Here is a 19,833-nt window from a genome sequence, read left to right as displayed (position 1 = left end):
GGGTATTCACTGACCATCCCCCCCCGACAGACCATCCAGAGAGGCTGGGGAAACTACAGACCGGGGTATTCACTGACCATCCTCCCCCCCCCCCCGACAGACCATCCTGAGAGGCTGGGGAAACTGCAGACCGGGGTATTCACTGAACCCTAACCCCCCCCCCCGACAGACCGGCCCGAGAGCCTGGGGAAACTACAGACTGGGGTATTCACTGACCGTCCTAGGGGACCCACCGAGAGACCGGCCCGAGAGGCTGGGGAAACTACAGACCGGGGTATTCACTGACCATCCCCCCCCCGACAGACCATCCCGAGAGCCTGGGGAAACTGCAGACCGGGGTATTCACTGACCATCCCCCCCCAACAGACCATCCAGAGAGGCTGGGGAAACTACAGACCGGGGTATTCACTGACCATCCTCCCCCCCCCCCCCGACAGACCATCCAGAGAGGCTGGGGAAACTACAGACCGGGGTATTCACTGACCATCCCCCCCCGACAGACCATCCAGAGAGGCTGGGGAAACTACAGACCGGGGTATTCACTGACCATCCCCCCCCCCCGACAGACCATCCTGAGAGGCTGGGGAAACTGCAGACCGGGGTATTCACTGAACCCTAACCCCCCCCCCCCCCCCGACAGACCGGCCCGAGAGCCTGGGGAAACTACAGACTGGGGTATTCACTGACCGTCCTAGGGGACCCACCGAGAGACCGGCCAGAAGAGGGCCTGGGGGGATGGGGGGGGTTTGGGTGACAAACCAGGGTATTCACCGACCGATCCAGGGGACCCACCGACAGATCCAGGGGACCCACCGACAGACCGGCCTTAGAGCCTGGGGAAATAACTGACCAGCCCAGGGGACCATCCACTGACAGACCGGCCAGACAGCCTGGAGGTGGGACGACAGGACCCACCCGACTGACCGGGCGGCGAGCCTGCAGGACTCACCCAGGGACGCACTGACCGGATTACAGTCTCACATATGGTGCGGCATCAGGGCCAGCACCTGCAGCGGCAGTCAGGCTTGGGCGGCGCAGGCGTCCGCTGTAGATATCAGCTTTATCCTCCTGTCAGTCATCATTATCTGACTTCTGTCTCGATCACGTAAGATTTCTGCTTGCTGTCAAGAAATAAAACCAATCACTGGTCACACGCAGACGTAGGTCCTGGTCCCACACTCCTCGGAGCGGAGGGGTCGTTACAATTGTATCCAGTGCAGAAAATCCTCTATCTGCAGACAGAAGCTTTTTATCTGCACTGACACAGAGTAACAGCCCATCAGCGCATGACACCAGGACAGGATTTGGGGACAGCAGATTGTCCTGTAATTTCTGCGGGACATGAGGAAATTGGTCCCGAAGAGAGAAGGCACAATATGGAAGTCAGGCCCCCAGCCCCCGAACGAGAGCGGCACCCCCCCACCAGCCCTGAACGAGAGCGGCGCCCCCCCACCAGCCCTGAACGAGAGCGGTGCCCCCCCACCAGCCCTGAACGAGAGCGGCGCCCCCCAACCAGCCCCCGAACGAGAGCGGCGCCCCCCCAACGAGAGCGGCGCCCCCCACCAGCCCCCGAACGAGAGCGGCGCCCCCCCACCAGCCCTGAACGAGAGCGGAGCCCCCAACCAGCCCCCGAACGACAGCGGAGCCCCCAACCAGCCCCCGAACGAGAGCGGCGCCCCCCCACCAGCCCTGAACGAGAGCGGCGCCCCCTGAATGAGCAGCGCCCCCCACCAGCTCCCGAATGAGAGCAGCGCCCCCAACCAGCCCCCGGACGAGAGCGGAGCCCCCCACCAGCCCCCGGACGAGAGCGGCGCCCCCCACCAGCCCCCGAACGAGAGCGGAGCCCCCCACCAGCCCTGAACGAGAGCGGCGCCCCCCCACCAGCCCTGAATGAGAGCGGCGCCCCCCGAATGAGCAGTGCCCCCCACCAGCTCCCGAACGAGAGCAGCGCCCCCAACCAGCCCCCGAACAAGAGCGGAGCCCCCCACCAGCCCCCGAACGAGAGCGGAGCCCCCCACCAGCCCTGAACGAGAGCGGAGCCCTCCACCAGCCCCCGAACGAGAGCGGAGCCCCCCACCAGCCCCCGGACGAGAGCGGCGCCCCCCACCAGCCCCCGAACGAGAGCGGAGCCCCCCACCAGCCCTGAACGAGAGCGGCGCCCCCCACCAGCCCTGAATGAGAGCGGCGCCCCCCGAATGAGCAGTGCCCCCCACCAGCTCCCGAACGAGAGCAGTGCCCCCAACCAGCCCCCGAACAAGAGCGGAGCCCCCCACCAGCCCCCGAACGAGAGCGGAGCCCCCCACCAGCCCTGAACGAGAGCGGCGCCCCCCACCAGCCCTGAACGAGAGCGGAGCCCCCCACCAGCCCCCGAACGAGAGCGGAGCCCCCCACCAGCTCCCGAATGAGAGCGGAGCCCCCCACCAGCCCCCGAACGAGAGCAGCGCCCCCCCAGCCCAAGAACGTCACCGCCCCCACCCAACTCAGAGATGGGAGTGACGCCATTAATAAAAAATCTGTAAAATCTAAAAGCAGCAATGTGTTAGGGCACAACCATAACCGTCCACAGTGTCCAGGACGATGCCCACGGTGTGGCGGGTCCGCACCTTCCACCATTACCAGGGCAGGGCACATCCAAGCCGCGCCGCCCTCCGATACACTGAGCAGCGGGTACATACGGTGCCAGGCAGATGGGTTAGTAGCAGCAATGGTAGGGTTAATATGCCCGGAGGCAGAGCCGCCTATACATGGTCCTATATGTACATAGATACACGGAGAGCGGCACAGTTATCAGCACCAGGGATCCCGGGAGGCGCGGCCGCGGCACAGGCTGTCACTGCGCTGCCAGCTGCTGTGGATCAGGGACAGCGCGTCCTCACACTTCTTCACCGCCGGCTGCGGGATCAGGGTGTGGGGAAGGTCCACCTGAAATGGAGAGCGCGGCATCAGACTGGGGCCATGTGGGCGCAGAGTGCAGGGGGGCGGGGGGGACCTGGGGCGCAGGGAGGGGGACCAGGGGTGCAGAGGGCAGGAGGGAACCGAGGCACTGAGTGCAGGGGGGGACCCGGGGTGCAGGGAGGGGGGACCCGGGGCGCAGAGCGCGGAAGGGAGGGGGGGGACCCGGGGTGCAGAGAGCGGGGGGGGGACCCGAGGGGCAGAGAGCCGGGGGGGGGGGGGGGGACCCGGGGTGCAGAGAGCAGGAGGGGGGACCCGAGGCGAAGAGAGAGAGCGGGGGGGGGGGACCCGAGGGGCAGAGAGCGGGGAGGGGGGGGGGGGGGGGACCCGGGGTGCAGAGAGCAGGAGGGGGGACCCGGGGTGCAGAGAGCAGGAGGGGGGACCCGAGGGGCAGAGAGCGGGGAGGGGGGGGGGGGGGGGACCCGGGGTGCAGAGAGCAGGAGGGGGGACCCGGGGTGCAGAGAGCAGGAGGGGGGACCCGAGGGGCAGAGAGCGGGGAGGGGGGGGGGGACCCGGGGTGCAGAGAGCAGGAGGGGGGACCCGAGGCGCAGAGAGCGGGGGGGGGGTTAGGCACCCGGGGCCAGAACCACCACGCGGCCAGCGACACCCACCTGGTAGATGGATTTCCACGCTGCCCTCACAGAGGAGAGGAAACGCTCGAGCTCCGGGGGGCCGCTGAAGTACAGCACCCAGGGAGGTGGGCAGCGACTCCGCTCCTGTGTGAACTCCTGCAGGAAACAACAGCGCTGACACACTGCAACAAAGCGCTCTGTAACCACTCAGTCATGAACATCCACAGGACACAGGCAGCAGTTCTCACAGCTGACAGCTTGTCACAATGTGCCAGTGTAAGGTAAAATATCCCAGGCTTTCCTGCACAGATACCTTGTGACGAGTCCTCAGCTGTGAGCACTATCACCGTCTGCACACATTTCCAGCTCATGGTTGTAAAATAAAACGTTCTCGTTCACCGACAGCAAAGAGATCTGAAAATTGTGACGGAGCTAGAAAGCTGCAGAGTGGCTCCTCCCGTGGGGTCACACTGTAACGAACACTCACCAGTACACAGTACTCCTTCCCGTCCACGCTGCTCACACAACACAAGTCCATTAACTCAGTGACGCCGAGCGCTCGGAAGAAACTCGTCTGACAGTCCTGGTGGCAGGTGATGAGCTTGTCTGCTGTCTGCACCAAGCAGCATGGGAGGCACGGGGACGGCACATCGCCCTGAGGAGTCACCTGAGGACAGGAACAGGCACATGAGCCAGGAAACTAAGTGCACCCCTGTATCTACCCCAGCAGAATAGTGAGTGCAGCTCTGGAGTATAATACAGGAGGTAACTCAGGACCAGTAATGTAATGTATGTACACAGTGACTGCACCAGCAGAATTGTGAGTGCAGCTCTGGAGTATAATACAGGATGTAACTCAGGATCAGTAATGTATGTACACAGTGACTGCACCAGCAGAATAGTGAGTGCAGCTCTGGGGTATAATACAGGATGTAACTCAGGATCAGTAATGTAATGTATGTACACAGTGACTGCACCAGCAGAATAGTGAGTGCAGCTCTGGGGTATAATACAGGATGTAACTCACGATCAGTAATGTAATGTATGTACACAGTGACTGCACCAGCAGAATAGTGAGCGCAGCTCTGGGGTATAATACAGGATGTAACTCAGGATCAGTAATGTAATGTATGTACACAGTGACTGCACCAGCAGAATAGTGAGTGCAGCTCTGGGGTATAATACAGGAGGTAACTCAGGATCAGTAATGTATGTACACAGTGACTGCACCAGCAGAATAGTGAGTGCAGCTCTGGGGTATAATACAGGATGTAACTCAGGATCAGTAATGTAATGTATGTACACAGTGACTGCACCAGCAGAATAGTGAGTGCAGCTCTGGTGTATAATACAGGATGTAACTCAGGATCAGTAATGTAATGTATGTACACAGTGACTGCACCAGCAGAATAGTGAGTGCAGCTCTGGGGTATAATACAGGATGTAACTCAGGATCAGTAATGTATGTACACAGTGACTGCACCAGCAGAATAGTGAGTGCAGCTCTGGGGTATAATACCGGATGTAACTCAGGATCAGTAATGTAATGTATGTACACAGTCACTGCACCAGCAGAATAGTGAGTGCAGCTCTGGAGTATAATACAGGAGGTAACTCAGGATCAGTAATGTAATGTATGTACACAGTGACTGCACCAGCAGAATAGTGAGTGCAGCTCTGGGGTATAATACAGGATGTAACTCAGGATCAGTAATGTAATGTATGTACACAGTGACTGCACCAGCAGAATAGTGAGTGCAGCTCTGGGGTATAATACAGGATGTAACTCACGATCAGTAATGTAATGTATGTACACAGTGACTGCACCAGCAGAATAGTGAGCGCAGCTCTGGGGTATAATACAGGATGTAACTCAGGATCAGTAATGTAATGTATGTACACAGTGACTGCACCAGCAGAATAGTGAGTGCAGCTCTGGGGTATAATACAGGAGGTAACTCAGGATCAGTAATGTATGTACACAGTGACTGCACCAGCAGAATAGTGAGTGCAGCTCTGGGGTATAATACAGGATGTAACTCAGGATCAGTAATGTATGTACACAGTGACTGCACCAGCAGAATAGTGAGTGCAGCTCTGGGGTATAATACAGGAGGTAACTCAGGATCAGTAATGTAATGTATGTACACAGTGACTGCACCAACAGAATAGTGAGTGCAGCTCTGGGGTATAATACAGGAGGTAACTCAGGATCAGTAATGTACTGTATGTACACAGTGACTGCACCAGCAGAATAGTGAGTGCAGCTCTGGAGTATAATACAGGATGTAACTCAGGATCAGTAATGTAATGTATGTACACAGTGACTGCACCAGCAGAATAGTGAGTGCAGCTCTGGGGTATAATACAGGAGGTGACTCAGTATCAGTAATGTAATGTATGTACACAGTGACTGCACCAGCAGAATAGTGAGTGCAGCTCTGGAGTATAATACAGGATGTAACTCAGGATCAGTAATGTAATGTATGTACACAGTGACTGCACCAGCAGAATAGTGAGTGCAGCTCTGGAGTATAATACAGGAGGTAACTCAGGATCAGTAATGTAATGTATGTACACAGTGACTGCACCAGCAGAATAGTGAGTGCAGCTCTGGGGTATAATACAGGAGGTAACTCAGGATCAGTAATGTAATGTATGTACACAGTGACTGCACCAGCAGAATAGTGAGTGCAGCTCTGGGGTATAATACAGGATGTAACTCAGGATCAGTAATGTAATGTATGTACACAGTGACTGCACCAGCAGAATAGTGAGTGCAGCTCTGGTGTATAATACAGGATGTAACTCAGGATCAGTAATGTAATGTATGTACACAGTGACTGCACCAGCAGAATAGTGAGTGCAGCTCTGGGGTATAATACAGGATGTAACTCAGGATCAGTAATGTATGTAAACAGTGACTGCACCAGCAGAATAGTGAGTGCAGCTCTGGGGTATAATACCGGATGTAACTCAGGATCAGTAATGTAATGTATGTACACAGTCACTGCACCAGCAGAATAGTGAGTGCAGCTCTGGAGTATAATACAGGAGGTAACTCAGGATCAGTAATGTAATGTATGTACACAGTGACTGCACCAGCAAAATAGTGAGTGCAGCTCTGGGGTATAATACAGGATGTAACTCAGGATCAGTAATGTAATGTATGTACACAGTGACGGCATCAGCAGAATAGTGAGTGCAGCTCTGGGGTATAATACAGGATGTAACTCAGGATCAGTAATGTAATGTATGTACACAGTGACTGCACCAGCAGAATAGTGAGTGCAGCTCTGGAGTATAATACAGGATGTAACTAAGGATCAGTAATGTATGTACACAGTGACTGCACCAGCAGAATAGTGAGTGCAGCTCTGGGGTATAATACAGGATGTAACTCAGGATCAGTAATGTAATGTATGTACACAGTGACTGCATCAGCAGAATAGTGAGTGCAGCTCTGGGGTATAATACAGGATGTAACTCAGGATCAGTAATGTAATGTATGTACACAGTGACTGCACCAGCAGAATAGTGAGTGCAGCTCTGGGGTATAATACAGGATGTAACTCAGGATCAGTAATGTATGTACACAGTGACTGCACCAGCAGAATAGTGAGTGCAGCTCTGGGGTATAATACAGGAGGTAACTCAGGATCAGTAATGTAATGTATGTACACAGTGACTGCACCAGCAGAATAGTGAGTGCAGCTCTGGGGTATAATACAGGATGTAACTCAGGATCAGTAATGTATGTACACAGTGACTGCACCAGCAGAATAGTGAGTGCAGCTCTGGGGTATAATACAGGAGGTAACTCAGGATCAGTAATGTAATGTATGTACACAGTGACTGCACCAGCAGAATAGTGAGTGCAGCTCTGGGGTATAATACATGATGTAACTCAGGATCAGTAATGTAATGTATGTACAAAGTGACTGCACCAGAATAGTGAGTGCAGCTCTGGAGGATAATACAGGATGTAGCTCAGGATCAGTAATGTAATGTATGTCAACAGTGACTGCACCAGCAGAATAGTGAGTGCAGCTCTGGGGTATAATACAGGAGGTAACTCAGGATCAGTAATGTAATGCATGTACACAGTGACTGCACCAGCAGAATAGTGAGTGCAGCTCTGGGGTATAATTCAGGAGGTAACTCAGGATCAGTAATGTAATGCATGTACACAGTGACTGCACCAGCAGAATAGTGAGTGCAGCTCTGGGGTATAATTCAGGAGGTAACTCAGGATCAGTAATGTAATGTATGTACACAGTGACTGCACCAGCAGAATAGTGAGGGCAGCTCTGGAGTATAATACAGGATGTAACTCAGGATCAGTAATGTAATGTATGTACACAGTGACTGCACCAGCAGAATAGTGAGTGCAGCTCTGGGGTATAATACAGGAGGTAACTCAGGATCAGTAATGTAATGTATGTACACAGTGACTGCACCAGCAGAATAGTGAGTGCAGCTCTGGGGTATAATACAGGAGGTAACTCAGGATCAGTAATGTAATGTATGTACACAGTGACTGCACCAGCAGAATAGTGAGGGCAGCTCTGGAGTATAATACAGGATGTAACTCAGGATCAGTAATGTAATGTATGTACACAGTGACTGCACCAGCAGAATAGTGAGTGCAGCTCTGGGGTATAATACAGGAGGAAACTCAGGATCAGTAATGTAATGTATGTACACAGTGACTGCACCAGCAGAATAGTGAGTGCAGATCTGGGGTATAATACAGGAGGTAACTCAAGATCAGTAATGTAATGTATGTAAACAGTGACTGCACCAGAATAGTGAGTGCAGCTCTGGAGGATAATACAGGATGTAGCTCAGGATCAGTAATGTAATGTATGTACACAGTGACTGCACCAGCAGAATAGTGAGTGCAGCTCTGGAGTATAATACAGGAGGTAACTCAGGATCAGTAATGTAATAAATGTACACAGTGACTGCACCAGCAGAATAGTGAGTGCAGCTCTGGGGTATAATACAGGAGGTAACTCAGGATCAGTAATGTAATGTATGTACACAGTGACTGCACCAGCAGAATAGTGAGTGCAGCTCTGGGGTATAATACATGATGTAACTCAGGATCAGTAATGTAATGTATGTACACAGTGACTGCACCAGAATAGTGAGTGCAGCTCTGGAGGATAATACAGGATGTAGCTCAGGATCAGTAATGTAATGTATGTCAACAGTGACTGCACCAGCAGAATAGTGAGTGCAGCTCTGGGGTATAATTCAGGAGGTAACTCAGGATCAGTAATGTAATGTATGTACACAGTGACTGCACCAGCAGAATAGTGAGGGCAGCTCTGGAGTATAATACAGGATGTAACTCAGGATCAGTAATGTAATGTATGTACACAGTGACTGCACCAGCAGAATAGTGAGTGCAGCTCTGGGGTATAATACAGGAGGTAACTCAGGATCAGTAATGTAATGTATGTACACAGTGACTGCACCAGCAGAATAGTGAGTGCAGCTCTGGGGTATAATACAGGATGTAACTCAGGATCAGTAATGTATGTACACAGTGACTGCACCAGCAGAATAGTGAGTGCAGCTCTGGGGTATAATACAGGAGGTAACTCAGGATCAGTAATGTATGTACACAGTGACTGCACCAGCAGAATAGTGAGTGCAGCTCTGGGGTATAATACAGGAGGTAATTCAGGATCGGTAATGTAATGTATGTACACAGTGACTGCACCAGCAGAATAGTGAGTGCAGCTCTGGGGTATAATACAGGATGTAACTCAGGATCAGTAATGTAATGTATGTACACAGTGACTGCACCAGCAGAATAGTGAGTGCAGCTCTGGAGTATAATACAGGAGGTAACTCAGGATCAGTAATGTATGTACACAGTGACTGCACCAGCAGAATAGTGAGTGCAGCTCTGGAGTATAATGCAGGATGTAACTCAGGATCAGTAATGTAATGTATGTACACAGTGACTGCACCAGCAGAATAGTGAGTGCAGCTCTGGAGTATAATGCAGGATGTAACTCAGGATCAGTAATGTAATGTATGTACACAGTGACTGCACCAGCAGAATAGTGAGTGCAGCTCTGGAGTATAATACAGGAGGTAACTCAGGATCAGTAATGTAATGTATGTACACAGTGACTGCTCCAGCAGAATAGTGAGTGCAGCTCTGGGGTATAATACAGGATGTAACTCAGGATCAGTAATGTAATGCATGTACACAGTGACTGCACCAGCAGAATAGTGAGTGCAGCTCTGGGGTATGATACAGGAGGTAACTCAGGATCAGTAATGTAATGTATGTACACAGTGACTGCTCCAGCAGAATAGTGAGTGCAGCTCTGGGGTATAATACAGGATGTAACTCAGGATCAGTAATGTAATGCATGTACACAGTGACTGCACCAGCAGAATAGTGAGTGCAGCTCTGGGGTATGATACAGGAGGTAACTCAGGATCAGTAATGTAATGTACGTACACAGTGACTGCACCAGCAGAATAGTGAGTGCAGCTCTGGGGTATAATACAGGATGTAGCTCAGGATCAGTAATGTAATGTATGTACATAGTGACTGCACCAGCAGAATAGTGAGTGCAGCTCTGGGGTATAATTCAGGAGGTAACTCAGGATCAGTAATGTAATGTATGTACACAGTGACTGCACCAGCAGAATAGTGAGGGCAGCTCTGGAGTATAATACAGGATGTAACTCAGGATCAGTAATGTAATGTATGTACACAGTGACTGCACCAGCAGAATAGTGAGTGCAGCTCTGGGGTATAATACAGGAGGTAACTCAGGATCAGTAATGTAATGTATGTAAACAGTGACTGCACCAGAATAGTGAGTGCAGCTCTGGAGGATAATACAGGATGTAGCTCAGGATCAGTAATGTATGTACACAGTGACTGCACCAGCAGAATAGTGAGTGCAGCTCTGGGGTATAATTCAGGAGGTAACTCAGGATCAGTAATGTAATGTATGTACACAGTGACTGCACCAGCAGAATAGTGAGGGCAGCTCTGGAGTATAATACAGGATGTAACTCAGGATCAGTAATGTAATGTATGCACACAGTGACTGCACCAGCAGAATAGTGAGTGCAGCTCTGGGGTATAATACAGGAGGTAACTCAGGATCAGTAATGTAATGTATGTACACAGTGACTGCACCAGCAGAATAGTGAGTGCAGCTCTGGGGTATAATACAGGAGGTAACTCAGGATCAGTAATGTAATGTATGTACACAGTGACTGCACCAGCAGAATAGTGAGTGCAGCTCTGGGGTATAATACAGGACGTAACTCAGGATCAGTAATGTATGTACACAGTGACTGCACCAGCAGAATAGTGAGTGCAGCTCTGGAGTATAATGCAGGATGTAACTCAAGATCAGTAATGTAATGTATGCACACAGTGACTGCACCAGCAGAATAGTGAGTGCAGCTCTGGGGTATAATACAGGATGTAACTCAGGATCAGTAATGTAATGTATGTACACAGTGACTGCACCAGCAGAATAGTGAGTGCAGCTCTGGGGTATAATACAGGATGTAACTCAGGATCAGTAATGTAATGCATGTACACAGTGACTGCACCAGCAGAATAGTGAGTGCAGCTCTGGGGTATAATACAGGAGGTAACTCAGGATCAGTAATGTAATATATGTACACAGTGACTGCACCAGCAGAATAGTGAGTGCAGCTCTGGGGTATAATACAGGAGGTAACTCAGGATCAGTAATGTAATATATGTACACAGTGACTGCACCAGCAGAATAGTGAGTGCAGCTCTGGGGTATAATACAGGACGTAACTCAGGATCAGTAATGTATGTACACAGTGACTGCACCAGCAGAATAGTTGGTGCAGCTCTGGAGTATAATGCAGGATGTAACTCAAGATCAGTAATGTAATGTATGCACACAGTGACTGCACCAGCAGAATAGTGAGTGCAGCTCTGGGGTATAATACAGTATGTAACTCAGGATCAGTAATGTAATGTATGTACACAGTGACTGCACCAGCAGAATAGGGAGTGCAGCTCTGGAATATAATGCAGGACGTAACTCAGGATCAGTAATGTAATGTATGTACACAGTGACTGCACCAGCAGAATAGTGGGTGCAGCTCTGGAGTATAATGCAGGATGTAACTCAAGATCAGTAATGTAATGTATGTACACAGTGACTGCACCAGCAGAATAGTGAGTGCAGCTCTGGGGTATAATTCAGGAGGTAACTCAGGATCAGTAATGTAATGTATGTACACAGTGACTGCACCAGCAGAATAGTGAGTGCAGCTCTGGGGTATAATTCAGGAGGTAACTCAGGATCAGTAATGTAATGTATGTACACAGTGACTGCACCAGCAGAATAGTGAGGGCAGCTCTGGAGTATAATACAGGATGTAACTCAGGATCAGTAATGTAATGTATGTACACAGTGACTGCACCAGCAGCATAGTGAGTGCAGCTCTGGGGTATAATACAGGAGGTAACTCAGGATCAGTAATGTAATGTATGTACACAGTGACTGCACCAGCAGAATAGTGAGTGCAGCTCTGGGGTATAATACATGATGTAACTCAGGATCAGTAATGTAATGTATGTACACAGTGACTGCACCAGCAGAATAGTGAGTGCAGCTCTGGGGTATAATACAGGAGGTAACTCAGGATCAGTAATGTAATGTATGTACACAGTGACTGCACCAGCAGAATAGTGAGTGCAGCTCTGGGGTATAATACATGATGTAACTCAGGATCAGTAATGTAATGTATGTACACAGTGACTGCACCAGAATAGTGAGTGCAGCTCTGGAGGATAATACAGGATGTAGCTCAGGATCAGTAATGTAATGTATGTCAACAGTGACTGCACCAGCAGAATAGTGAGTGCAGCTCTGGGGTATAATTCAGGAGGTAACTCAGGATCAGTAATGTAATGTATGTACACAGTGACTGCACCAGCAGAATAGTGAGTGCAGCTCTGAGGTACAGTGTTGATTCTTTGGTTTTCTCTGGTGATCACAGGTGATGTACGGCGTGATTTACGGGGTAGGCCGTAGCCCCTTTATACTCACCCCCTTAGACACGGCTTGGCACAGGTGTAACATCCACTCCGCCATTTCCTCTTCGTTGGCAGCACTCAGTTCCAAGGATGGCTGATCGGCAAGGATCACCTGGAACGAGTGGGCTCTCTCGGTGGTGTTGGCCCTTCGGCATCCTCCGCACTGCTCGCCTCTGCAGAGTGCAGATTTCTTAGTCATCATCATAAAAGACAAGGACAACATAAGAAGAGCGCAGCAGCTGAGACTTACCCCAGATTGATGGACAGCAGGGGGATGACGTCTGTCCGGTCCGGGTACTGGTATAAGATTCCATTACTGAAAGGCAAGGGTCATAGGTCAGCCGGGGAAAAGATGGAGGACACACAGCATAACCCGCCCTCCGGCACGCCCTGACCCCTCACCTGAGCACCACGTAACATGTCTTCCAGGTCTCCCTGCCCAGGTAGGACGTGCTTGCCTTGTAATGGAGGACGCCTTCCTTGGACACGGCCTGGTCTCTGGATGAAGACGTGGGGACAGAAGGTCCCATAGCTTCATCGACGGAATCCTCCCAGTGCACAAGGCCATAGTAGAGCATCACCACATCCGAAGCCTGAAAGGACACACAAGACTCAGTCACTGACAGCAAGCAGAGCTCTAGAGAGTGTGGAAGGCGCGGAGCTAGAAGGTCCACGGAGAACTTGTCCTCACACACCGAGGTGCTAGAATTAGTGACGCTGGCCCTTTAAAATTAGCCCATAAATCACACAGATGACCTGGAGCCATGACTGCCAACCCCCTCTCCACATTGTGAGGTCCTGAGAGGACGAGGACGTTTACCTCTATTTTGGACTCCTGAGACACAAACTTTGCCAGCGCGAGTCTCTCCATGGTGGCATCTGTCAGGACCCCAGGGTACGGGGGCTCCCGACACCCATTTATCATGGCTGACTTCAACGCAGATATGAAGATCCTACAGAGAAAAGCATATACTGCTAAACTGGCCCTTCGTAATTCAGAGACGCACAAGACTGATCATAGGGGACGGGCTGGTACATCGGGGGTTACATATCCCCCAAAGTCCTGACCACAGAATGGGGGGGTGCGAGTGCATGAAAACATACAAAGCCCGGACCCCAGCCGTCACAGGATGGAGACCCCATCCTAAGATTCACTCACTCGGTCAGTGACAGGTCCGCCGTGTCTACCAGGAACTGCCGCCGTCTGTTTGTGCACACGAGGGTCACCGCCTGCTGATCAAGGCCGACCTGAAAAAACACGGGCGACAGCCGATGAGACGCAGAGAATAGACACCAGCCGGGCCAGCGCCACGCTCCGTCGCTCACCCACCGACACATAGTCCAGCTCATTGTACGACACCGCGTCTTCCACCATGTACGGCTTATCTGCAGCACCTGAGGGCGAGAGGCAGGTCAGTGACTGAAGGGATCCCCGAGGGGCTACACAACGGGGCGCCGAGCCTAACCTTTCCTCAGCAGGTAGATGTAGCAGTCAGTCAGCAGCACGTAGACGAGCTGGAGGTCGCCCTCCATGTGTCCTGTACTCATCCGGAACATCTGAAGAAAAGGACAGAAGGAATGACGGGAGCCTGCGGCCCCAAGTGACAAGAGACTGCGGCCCCCCCCGCCGCCGCAAAGTGACGAGAGGCTGCAGCCCCATGTCACGATAATGTAAAAATGCCATGTTCTGAGAAATTTTTTTTAGAAGGTACCATGTGGCAGACACATGCTGTGGGCTCTCTGACCCCCCCTCTTCAGCTGCATAGAAAGCTCTTCTTTTCTGCTCCCTCATCCCTGCATACAGCTGTAATGTGAAACCAGTGTGCTGTGAGCAGGCCTACTCGGCTGCCTGCAAAAAGCACATGGCCGATGGGACATTCCCTTTGTCCTCTTAAACTGTAATATAATTGCGCAGCTTAGGTCTGGAAGCAGGACAAATATATTTTTGGCCTCTGCATCGGCCGGGCCATCACCCAGTGAGTTTTCCTATTCCCTGTACCCTGGGTATCTGAGAAATGAATTACTGCTTACCCGTGTGGCACAGCCAGGTCATGTTTGGTTTAACAGAATGCTAGTCGCAAAACAAGATCAATGGTAATTCGGTCGTCGCTATACGAGGTTGCATCCTGGAGCTACGGTGGATATAAATGTTCCATAACTCTGAGTCCCTCTGAGTAAGTAGGAGTGCATTCCATAGCTCCGCCCACTCAGTGATGTCACGACCAGGGGGTATAAGACCCTGAGAGCTCCCTTTTCAAGTAGTCTTTGCCCAGGAAAAGAGCTAACAACAGCTCTGCAAACTGCGATGCATTTTGATGTTCGCCCCTACCCCAGCCACATGGTTTGCAATGATCTGAAATGATATGAGAGAACTGTAGGTGTTTTGTTTCAACTTTAATACCTTTTTATTTGTAATCGTTTGTATATACATAAATCGCCTAATTTTATAATATCTTTTTACCCCTTTGTAAACACTGCCTATCTTTTGGAGTAAAATATATAAAATGACTAGCTTTGTTTTCCTTGCTCTATAACGTACGGTCACGTCCTCTGAAGTGAATTACGCTACTAATCTGGGTTGGCTCTGGTCCCGTTATTAATTAAGAAATCAGAGGTGGTGGCAGCGGATTTGTCCTGAGCCTTTGGGAAACCTGGCAGTGACGGATGACGTTGATAGTTATTGTTCCCGCCTGAGTGGGAGTAGTTATATCGCCCTAGCTGCAGTGCGCCCATTAGCCAGTATGAAGTAAGGCAACCTTTCTGGCGACTAATTATCCTAGGTGCAGTACCCTGTCTGACCTGAGGGTAAGAGGGGGGGGGGGAGGGGGGGGGAATGAAAGCTGCAAATTCCAAACCGGAACTGGGAAGTGGGATATAGATAAATCCCCTTCAAAAAAGAACTGGGGCAACCAAACAACCCCTGTTCATGACATGTTAGTGCGAGCAGTGGGGATGATAAAAATATCCTCCCTGTGATTCGTGACATATTGGTGGCAGAGCGGTGGGATAATAAAGCAGTGATCTGGTTTGACCAATCATTCTTCTCACTAAAAACTTGCACAGTTCTTGCGAGGATTCTGCGCAAAAAAGTTTTGGAGAACGAGCTCGGTGTTTACTAGTCCTGAGACGATACCGTGTGTACTTTCGATTACCCCCTACGCTTGTCTTTGTTTTTCTGTCCTATCTTTTATTTGGCCATGATGACCGCAAAAGGAGAAGCCTGGTACACCCAGCAGAATAAGGACACTCTTGCGGGAATATGCATGTACCATGGCCTGGACCCGCATGGCAAAACCAAGGTCCAAATGGTCACGGAACTGGTGCAATTTGAAGCGGACCAAGCTGGTTCTCAGAGCGCAGTGGACGCAGAAGCAAGTACCAGCGCAGGTGGTGCTGCTGCCAAGGGTCAACCACTGAATGCCGGCCCTACTTTCAACCAGGGCGGATAGGACCCCCACCTGCAGGCGGCTTTGCAACAACTCCCCGCCGACGACAGTGATGGACGTCGAAAGGCTGATCCAGTAATACTAGCAGGAGGCCCGAACCGAGCGGGAGGCCCAAAGAAACCATGAACTGCGGCTGGCCCAACTCAGAGCCGTACCATCTACCACACGGAGCAGTGAGCCAAGCAACGCTCTGTTCCCTAAACCCGACCAGAGCACTTTCCTGTGATGGAAAAGGATGGGGACTTGGACACTTTTCTGAGGGCCTTTGAAAAAGCCTGCAGACAGTATCAGGCTGCCTGATGTCGAATGGGCCCGATATCTAACCCCAGGGCTCAAAGGCAAAGCTCTGGAGGTGTTTGCTGCTCTCCCTCAAGAGCAAGATGGTGACTGTGAAGGATTACCCCTTCCTCCCACGTCACCAATCCGTGACGTCACTACACAGGCCCAGCTCTCCGGCGCCCCCTTGGTCTCTCAGGTCAGTAAAGGAACTGCACCTAGAGACAAATGGCCGCCGGGGAGACTGCCCTGTTACCCACACTGGGTATTCTAGGATTCGCAATCAGAGTAAAAGGATCAGCCCAAAATTAATTTATGATTTAATTGCCTTAAGGGCGCACTAGATAATTACAAGAAATATACAATCACAATATATCAAGAGTTACAGTCAGAGTACAATATAACAATAATAATACAAGGCTTAAAGGTATAAAGCTGGAGGTCAATTTACCAGGTCGAAGGTCGCTTGGGGAAGCTGGGGGCGCGCAGCATTCCGCAGGTCCAAATCTTAGTTGCCGGGCAGCCCCCAGAAAGCATGTGCTTGCTCCCCTCTGGCTGGCATACCCTGTTCCTTAAGATGTCATCATCATCATCTTCTTCTGTGGAGTGAGACCCTCCCAGTGACCTCAGCTTCTTCTTATACCTGGCTGAGCCCCCCTGCCTGCAGCTGGGTGGGCTTAGCAAACTCCACCCCCTCTGCCTCCCTGCAAGATTTATTCCAATATCTAATAAATGGGATAACTTCTCTCAGGATGATCGGATCAGCACACGGGCAGTACCAGCGCCTGAGGTTTGTTCTGCCGGTCGTACTGGGATCAAGCCTGGACCCATTCGGTCCCTGTGGGAGGCTGATCTCTATATCTCGGGTTTCTGACCTCCCACCGCCACGGGAGTCACACTGTTGGATGCACAATTTCTTTAGGGCAAGGAGAATATTTTTTATGAGCCTGTACCTCGGACGATGCATCCATAATTCACAATTCCATGTTGGAGACGGTTCGGCTGGGCTGCCATAATAGATGTGTACCCAGTGGCCACTTGGCATGCGTGTTTTAATTAAGTCCCCAAGCATTTCCAAGCCCCCTGGTGGCGTGGTTTCCTCATGGAGCTTTGAAATGCCGTCTACAGTTTACACTGAGCTCAGCCCGTTAGCATACTAATAGGAACTCTATTCATTAGCAAAGGTGGGGGCCAGGGGCCAGGGGCCAGGAGCACTCCTGTGACCAGGAGACAAAATGGAGTCACGCCAATCTGTAAGTATGCCTGTTCCAAGATGGCGGCTGTTCCCTCATCACACCTCCCTGCTTTAGAGGGCGCTAGGGGGCATCACATTCCTGTGTTCCCCCATGCGCCCTTCCACACCTTCTCCTTGCCGGGACAACCCATCAGCATTACCATGGTCTCTGCCACTTCTGTGGCGGATGCTGAAGTGATACTGCTGGAGAGCCAGGCTCCAGCGTAGCAACCTCCCATTCGTCCCAGAGACCGAGTGTAACCAGCTGAGGGGGTTGTGGTCTGTTTCCACGGTGAAGTGGCGTCCGTACAAGTATGGCTGCAGACGTTGCAGGGCCCATACAATTGCCAGACATTCCTTCTCCATCGTGGAATAGGCCACTTCCCTCGGCAGGAGCTTCCGGCTCAGGTACAAAACGGGGTGTTCATGTCCCGTAGTGTCGACCTGGCTGAGCACAGCACCGAGGCCAAAGTCACTGGCGTCGGTCTGTACTACGAACGGCCGCGTGAAGTCGGCTGCCTGTAGTACAGGAGAGCTAGACAAGGCGGTTTTGAGCGCCTGGAAAGCTGTCTCGCAGGCGACTGTCCAGTCGACTGCGACGGGCAGCTTCTTCTTGGTGAGGTCCGTCAGGGGCTTGGCCAGGGTGCTATAGTGTGGAACAAACCTCCTATAGTACCCGGCAGTCCCCAAGAAGGACATCACCTGCTTCTTGGTCCTGGGGGAGGGCCAGGAGGTGATGGCATCCACCTTCCCGGGCTCTGGCTTCAGAGCTCCCCCACCTACCCGGTGTCCCAGGTACTGGACCTCACTCATACCCAGCTGGCACTTTTCCGGCTTAATGGTCAACCCTGCCCTCTGGATCCTCCCCAACACCTGCGCCAGGTGCTGTAGGTGATCTTCCCAGGTGGGACTGAAGATGGCAATCTCATCCAGGTACGCAGTCGCATACCCTTCCAGTCCCTTGAGCAGCGTGTTGACCATCCGCTGAAAAGTGGCAGGGGCATTCTTCATGCCGAAGGGCATCACCGTGGACTCGTACAGTCCAAATGGGGTGATAAAGGCAGAGCGTTCCCGTGCCTTAGGGGTCAGGGGAATCTGCCAATATCCCCTGCTCAGATCCATGATGGTCAGGTACTTGGCCCCGGCCAGCTGATCGAGCAGGTCATCGATGCGCGGCATTGGGTACGCATCGGTGACCGTCACAGCGTTGAGCCCCCGGTAGTCCACGCAGAACCGCGTAGTCCGGTCCTTTTTAGGGACGAGGACTACCGGCGAAGCCCACGCGCTGTTGGATGCTTGGATCACCCCCAGCTTCAGCATCTCGTCTATCTCTTGGCGCATGTGCTGCTGCACCTCGAGAGAGACCCGATATGCTGAACGCCGGATCGGGGGGTGATTGCCGGTGTCCACATCGTGGACGGCTGCCTCAGTCCTTCCGGGCAGGCTGCTAAACAGCTCCCGAAAGGGGTGTAGGGTGACCCCCAGCTGGGAACGTTGGTCCTCCGAAAGCTGGTGGCCAACCTCCACATCCTCGATGGATCCACCCGCCTTGACTTGGGTAAGCAGATCCAGGAGGGTTTCTACCTCCCCTTCCTCCGGGAGGTTGCACACTGGGTGGGCACAAGCCTCCCGCTCATGATGTGCTTTCATCATGTTCACGTGGAAGGCCTTCCTCCTTCCACGGGCGTGGTCCAGGGTGACCAGATAGGTGACGGCGTTGAGCTGCTGGTGCACGAGGTATGGACCCTCACAGGCTGCCTGAAGCTTGTTTTGTGGGACGGGGACCAGTACCCACACCTTTTGACCCACCTGGTAGGTCCTCTCACAAGCATTCTGGTCGTACCACCGCTTCTGGTCAGCTTGGGCCTGGGCCATATTGTCATGCACCAGCCGCGTCAAGGCCGTCATTCTGTCCCGGAAGCGCACAACATACTCAATGGCCGACACTCCAGGGGTGGCCAAATCTCCTTCCCACGCTTCCTTCACTAGAGCAAGGGGCCCCCGTACACGTCGCCCATACAGGAGCTCAAAGGGGGAGAACCCCGTTGAGGCCTGTGGAACCTCCCGGTAGGCAAATAGAAGGTGTGGGAGATACCGCTCCCAATCTCTCCCGTGGGAGTCGACCAACATCTTAAGCATCTGCTTTAAGGTGCCGTTGAACCGCTCACACAGGCCATTGGTCTGTGGGTGATACGGGCTGGCTACCAGATGTTGCACCTGGATCTGCTTACAGAGAGACTCCATCAGCTGGGACATGAACTGGGTCCCTCGGTC

General features: G+C 52.0%; 1 protein-coding gene across 4 annotated transcripts in view; it reads right to left on the bottom strand.

Moving 5' to 3' along the window:
• Window positions 1–2,433: 2,433 nt before the first annotated feature.
• Window positions 2,434–19,833, bottom strand: part of PLEKHM2 (pleckstrin homology and RUN domain containing M2) — a 62,913-nt gene continuing 45,513 nt past the window's right edge. For all 4 annotated transcript variants that reach the window (XM_069742623.1, XM_069742625.1, XM_069742624.1 and 1 more), the window contains 10 exons: window positions 14,070–14,160; window positions 13,934–13,998; window positions 13,763–13,851; window positions 13,424–13,556; window positions 13,006–13,196; window positions 12,854–12,919; window positions 12,617–12,776; window positions 4,012–4,191; window positions 3,564–3,680; window positions 2,434–2,922 (listed from right to left, as the gene is read on the bottom strand). In XM_069742623.1, the coding sequence (XP_069598724.1) occupies window positions 2,788–2,922; window positions 3,564–3,680; window positions 4,012–4,191; window positions 12,617–12,776; window positions 12,854–12,919; window positions 13,006–13,196; window positions 13,424–13,556; window positions 13,763–13,851; window positions 13,934–13,998; window positions 14,070–14,160 (1,227 nt within the window). In that variant the 3' untranslated portion in view covers window positions 2,434–2,787. The remainder of the gene's footprint in view (window positions 2,923–3,563; window positions 3,681–4,011; window positions 4,192–12,616; window positions 12,777–12,853; window positions 12,920–13,005; window positions 13,197–13,423; window positions 13,557–13,762; window positions 13,852–13,933; window positions 13,999–14,069; window positions 14,161–19,833) is intronic.

The sequence above is a fragment of the Ranitomeya imitator genome, chromosome 10 (genome assembly GCF_032444005.1).
Source record: "Ranitomeya imitator isolate aRanImi1 chromosome 10, aRanImi1.pri, whole genome shotgun sequence".
NCBI lineage: Eukaryota > Metazoa > Chordata > Amphibia > Anura > Dendrobatidae > Ranitomeya > Ranitomeya imitator.
The sequence above is the reverse complement of the archived record's forward strand: the minus strand, read 5'-3'. Positions and strand labels throughout refer to the sequence as shown.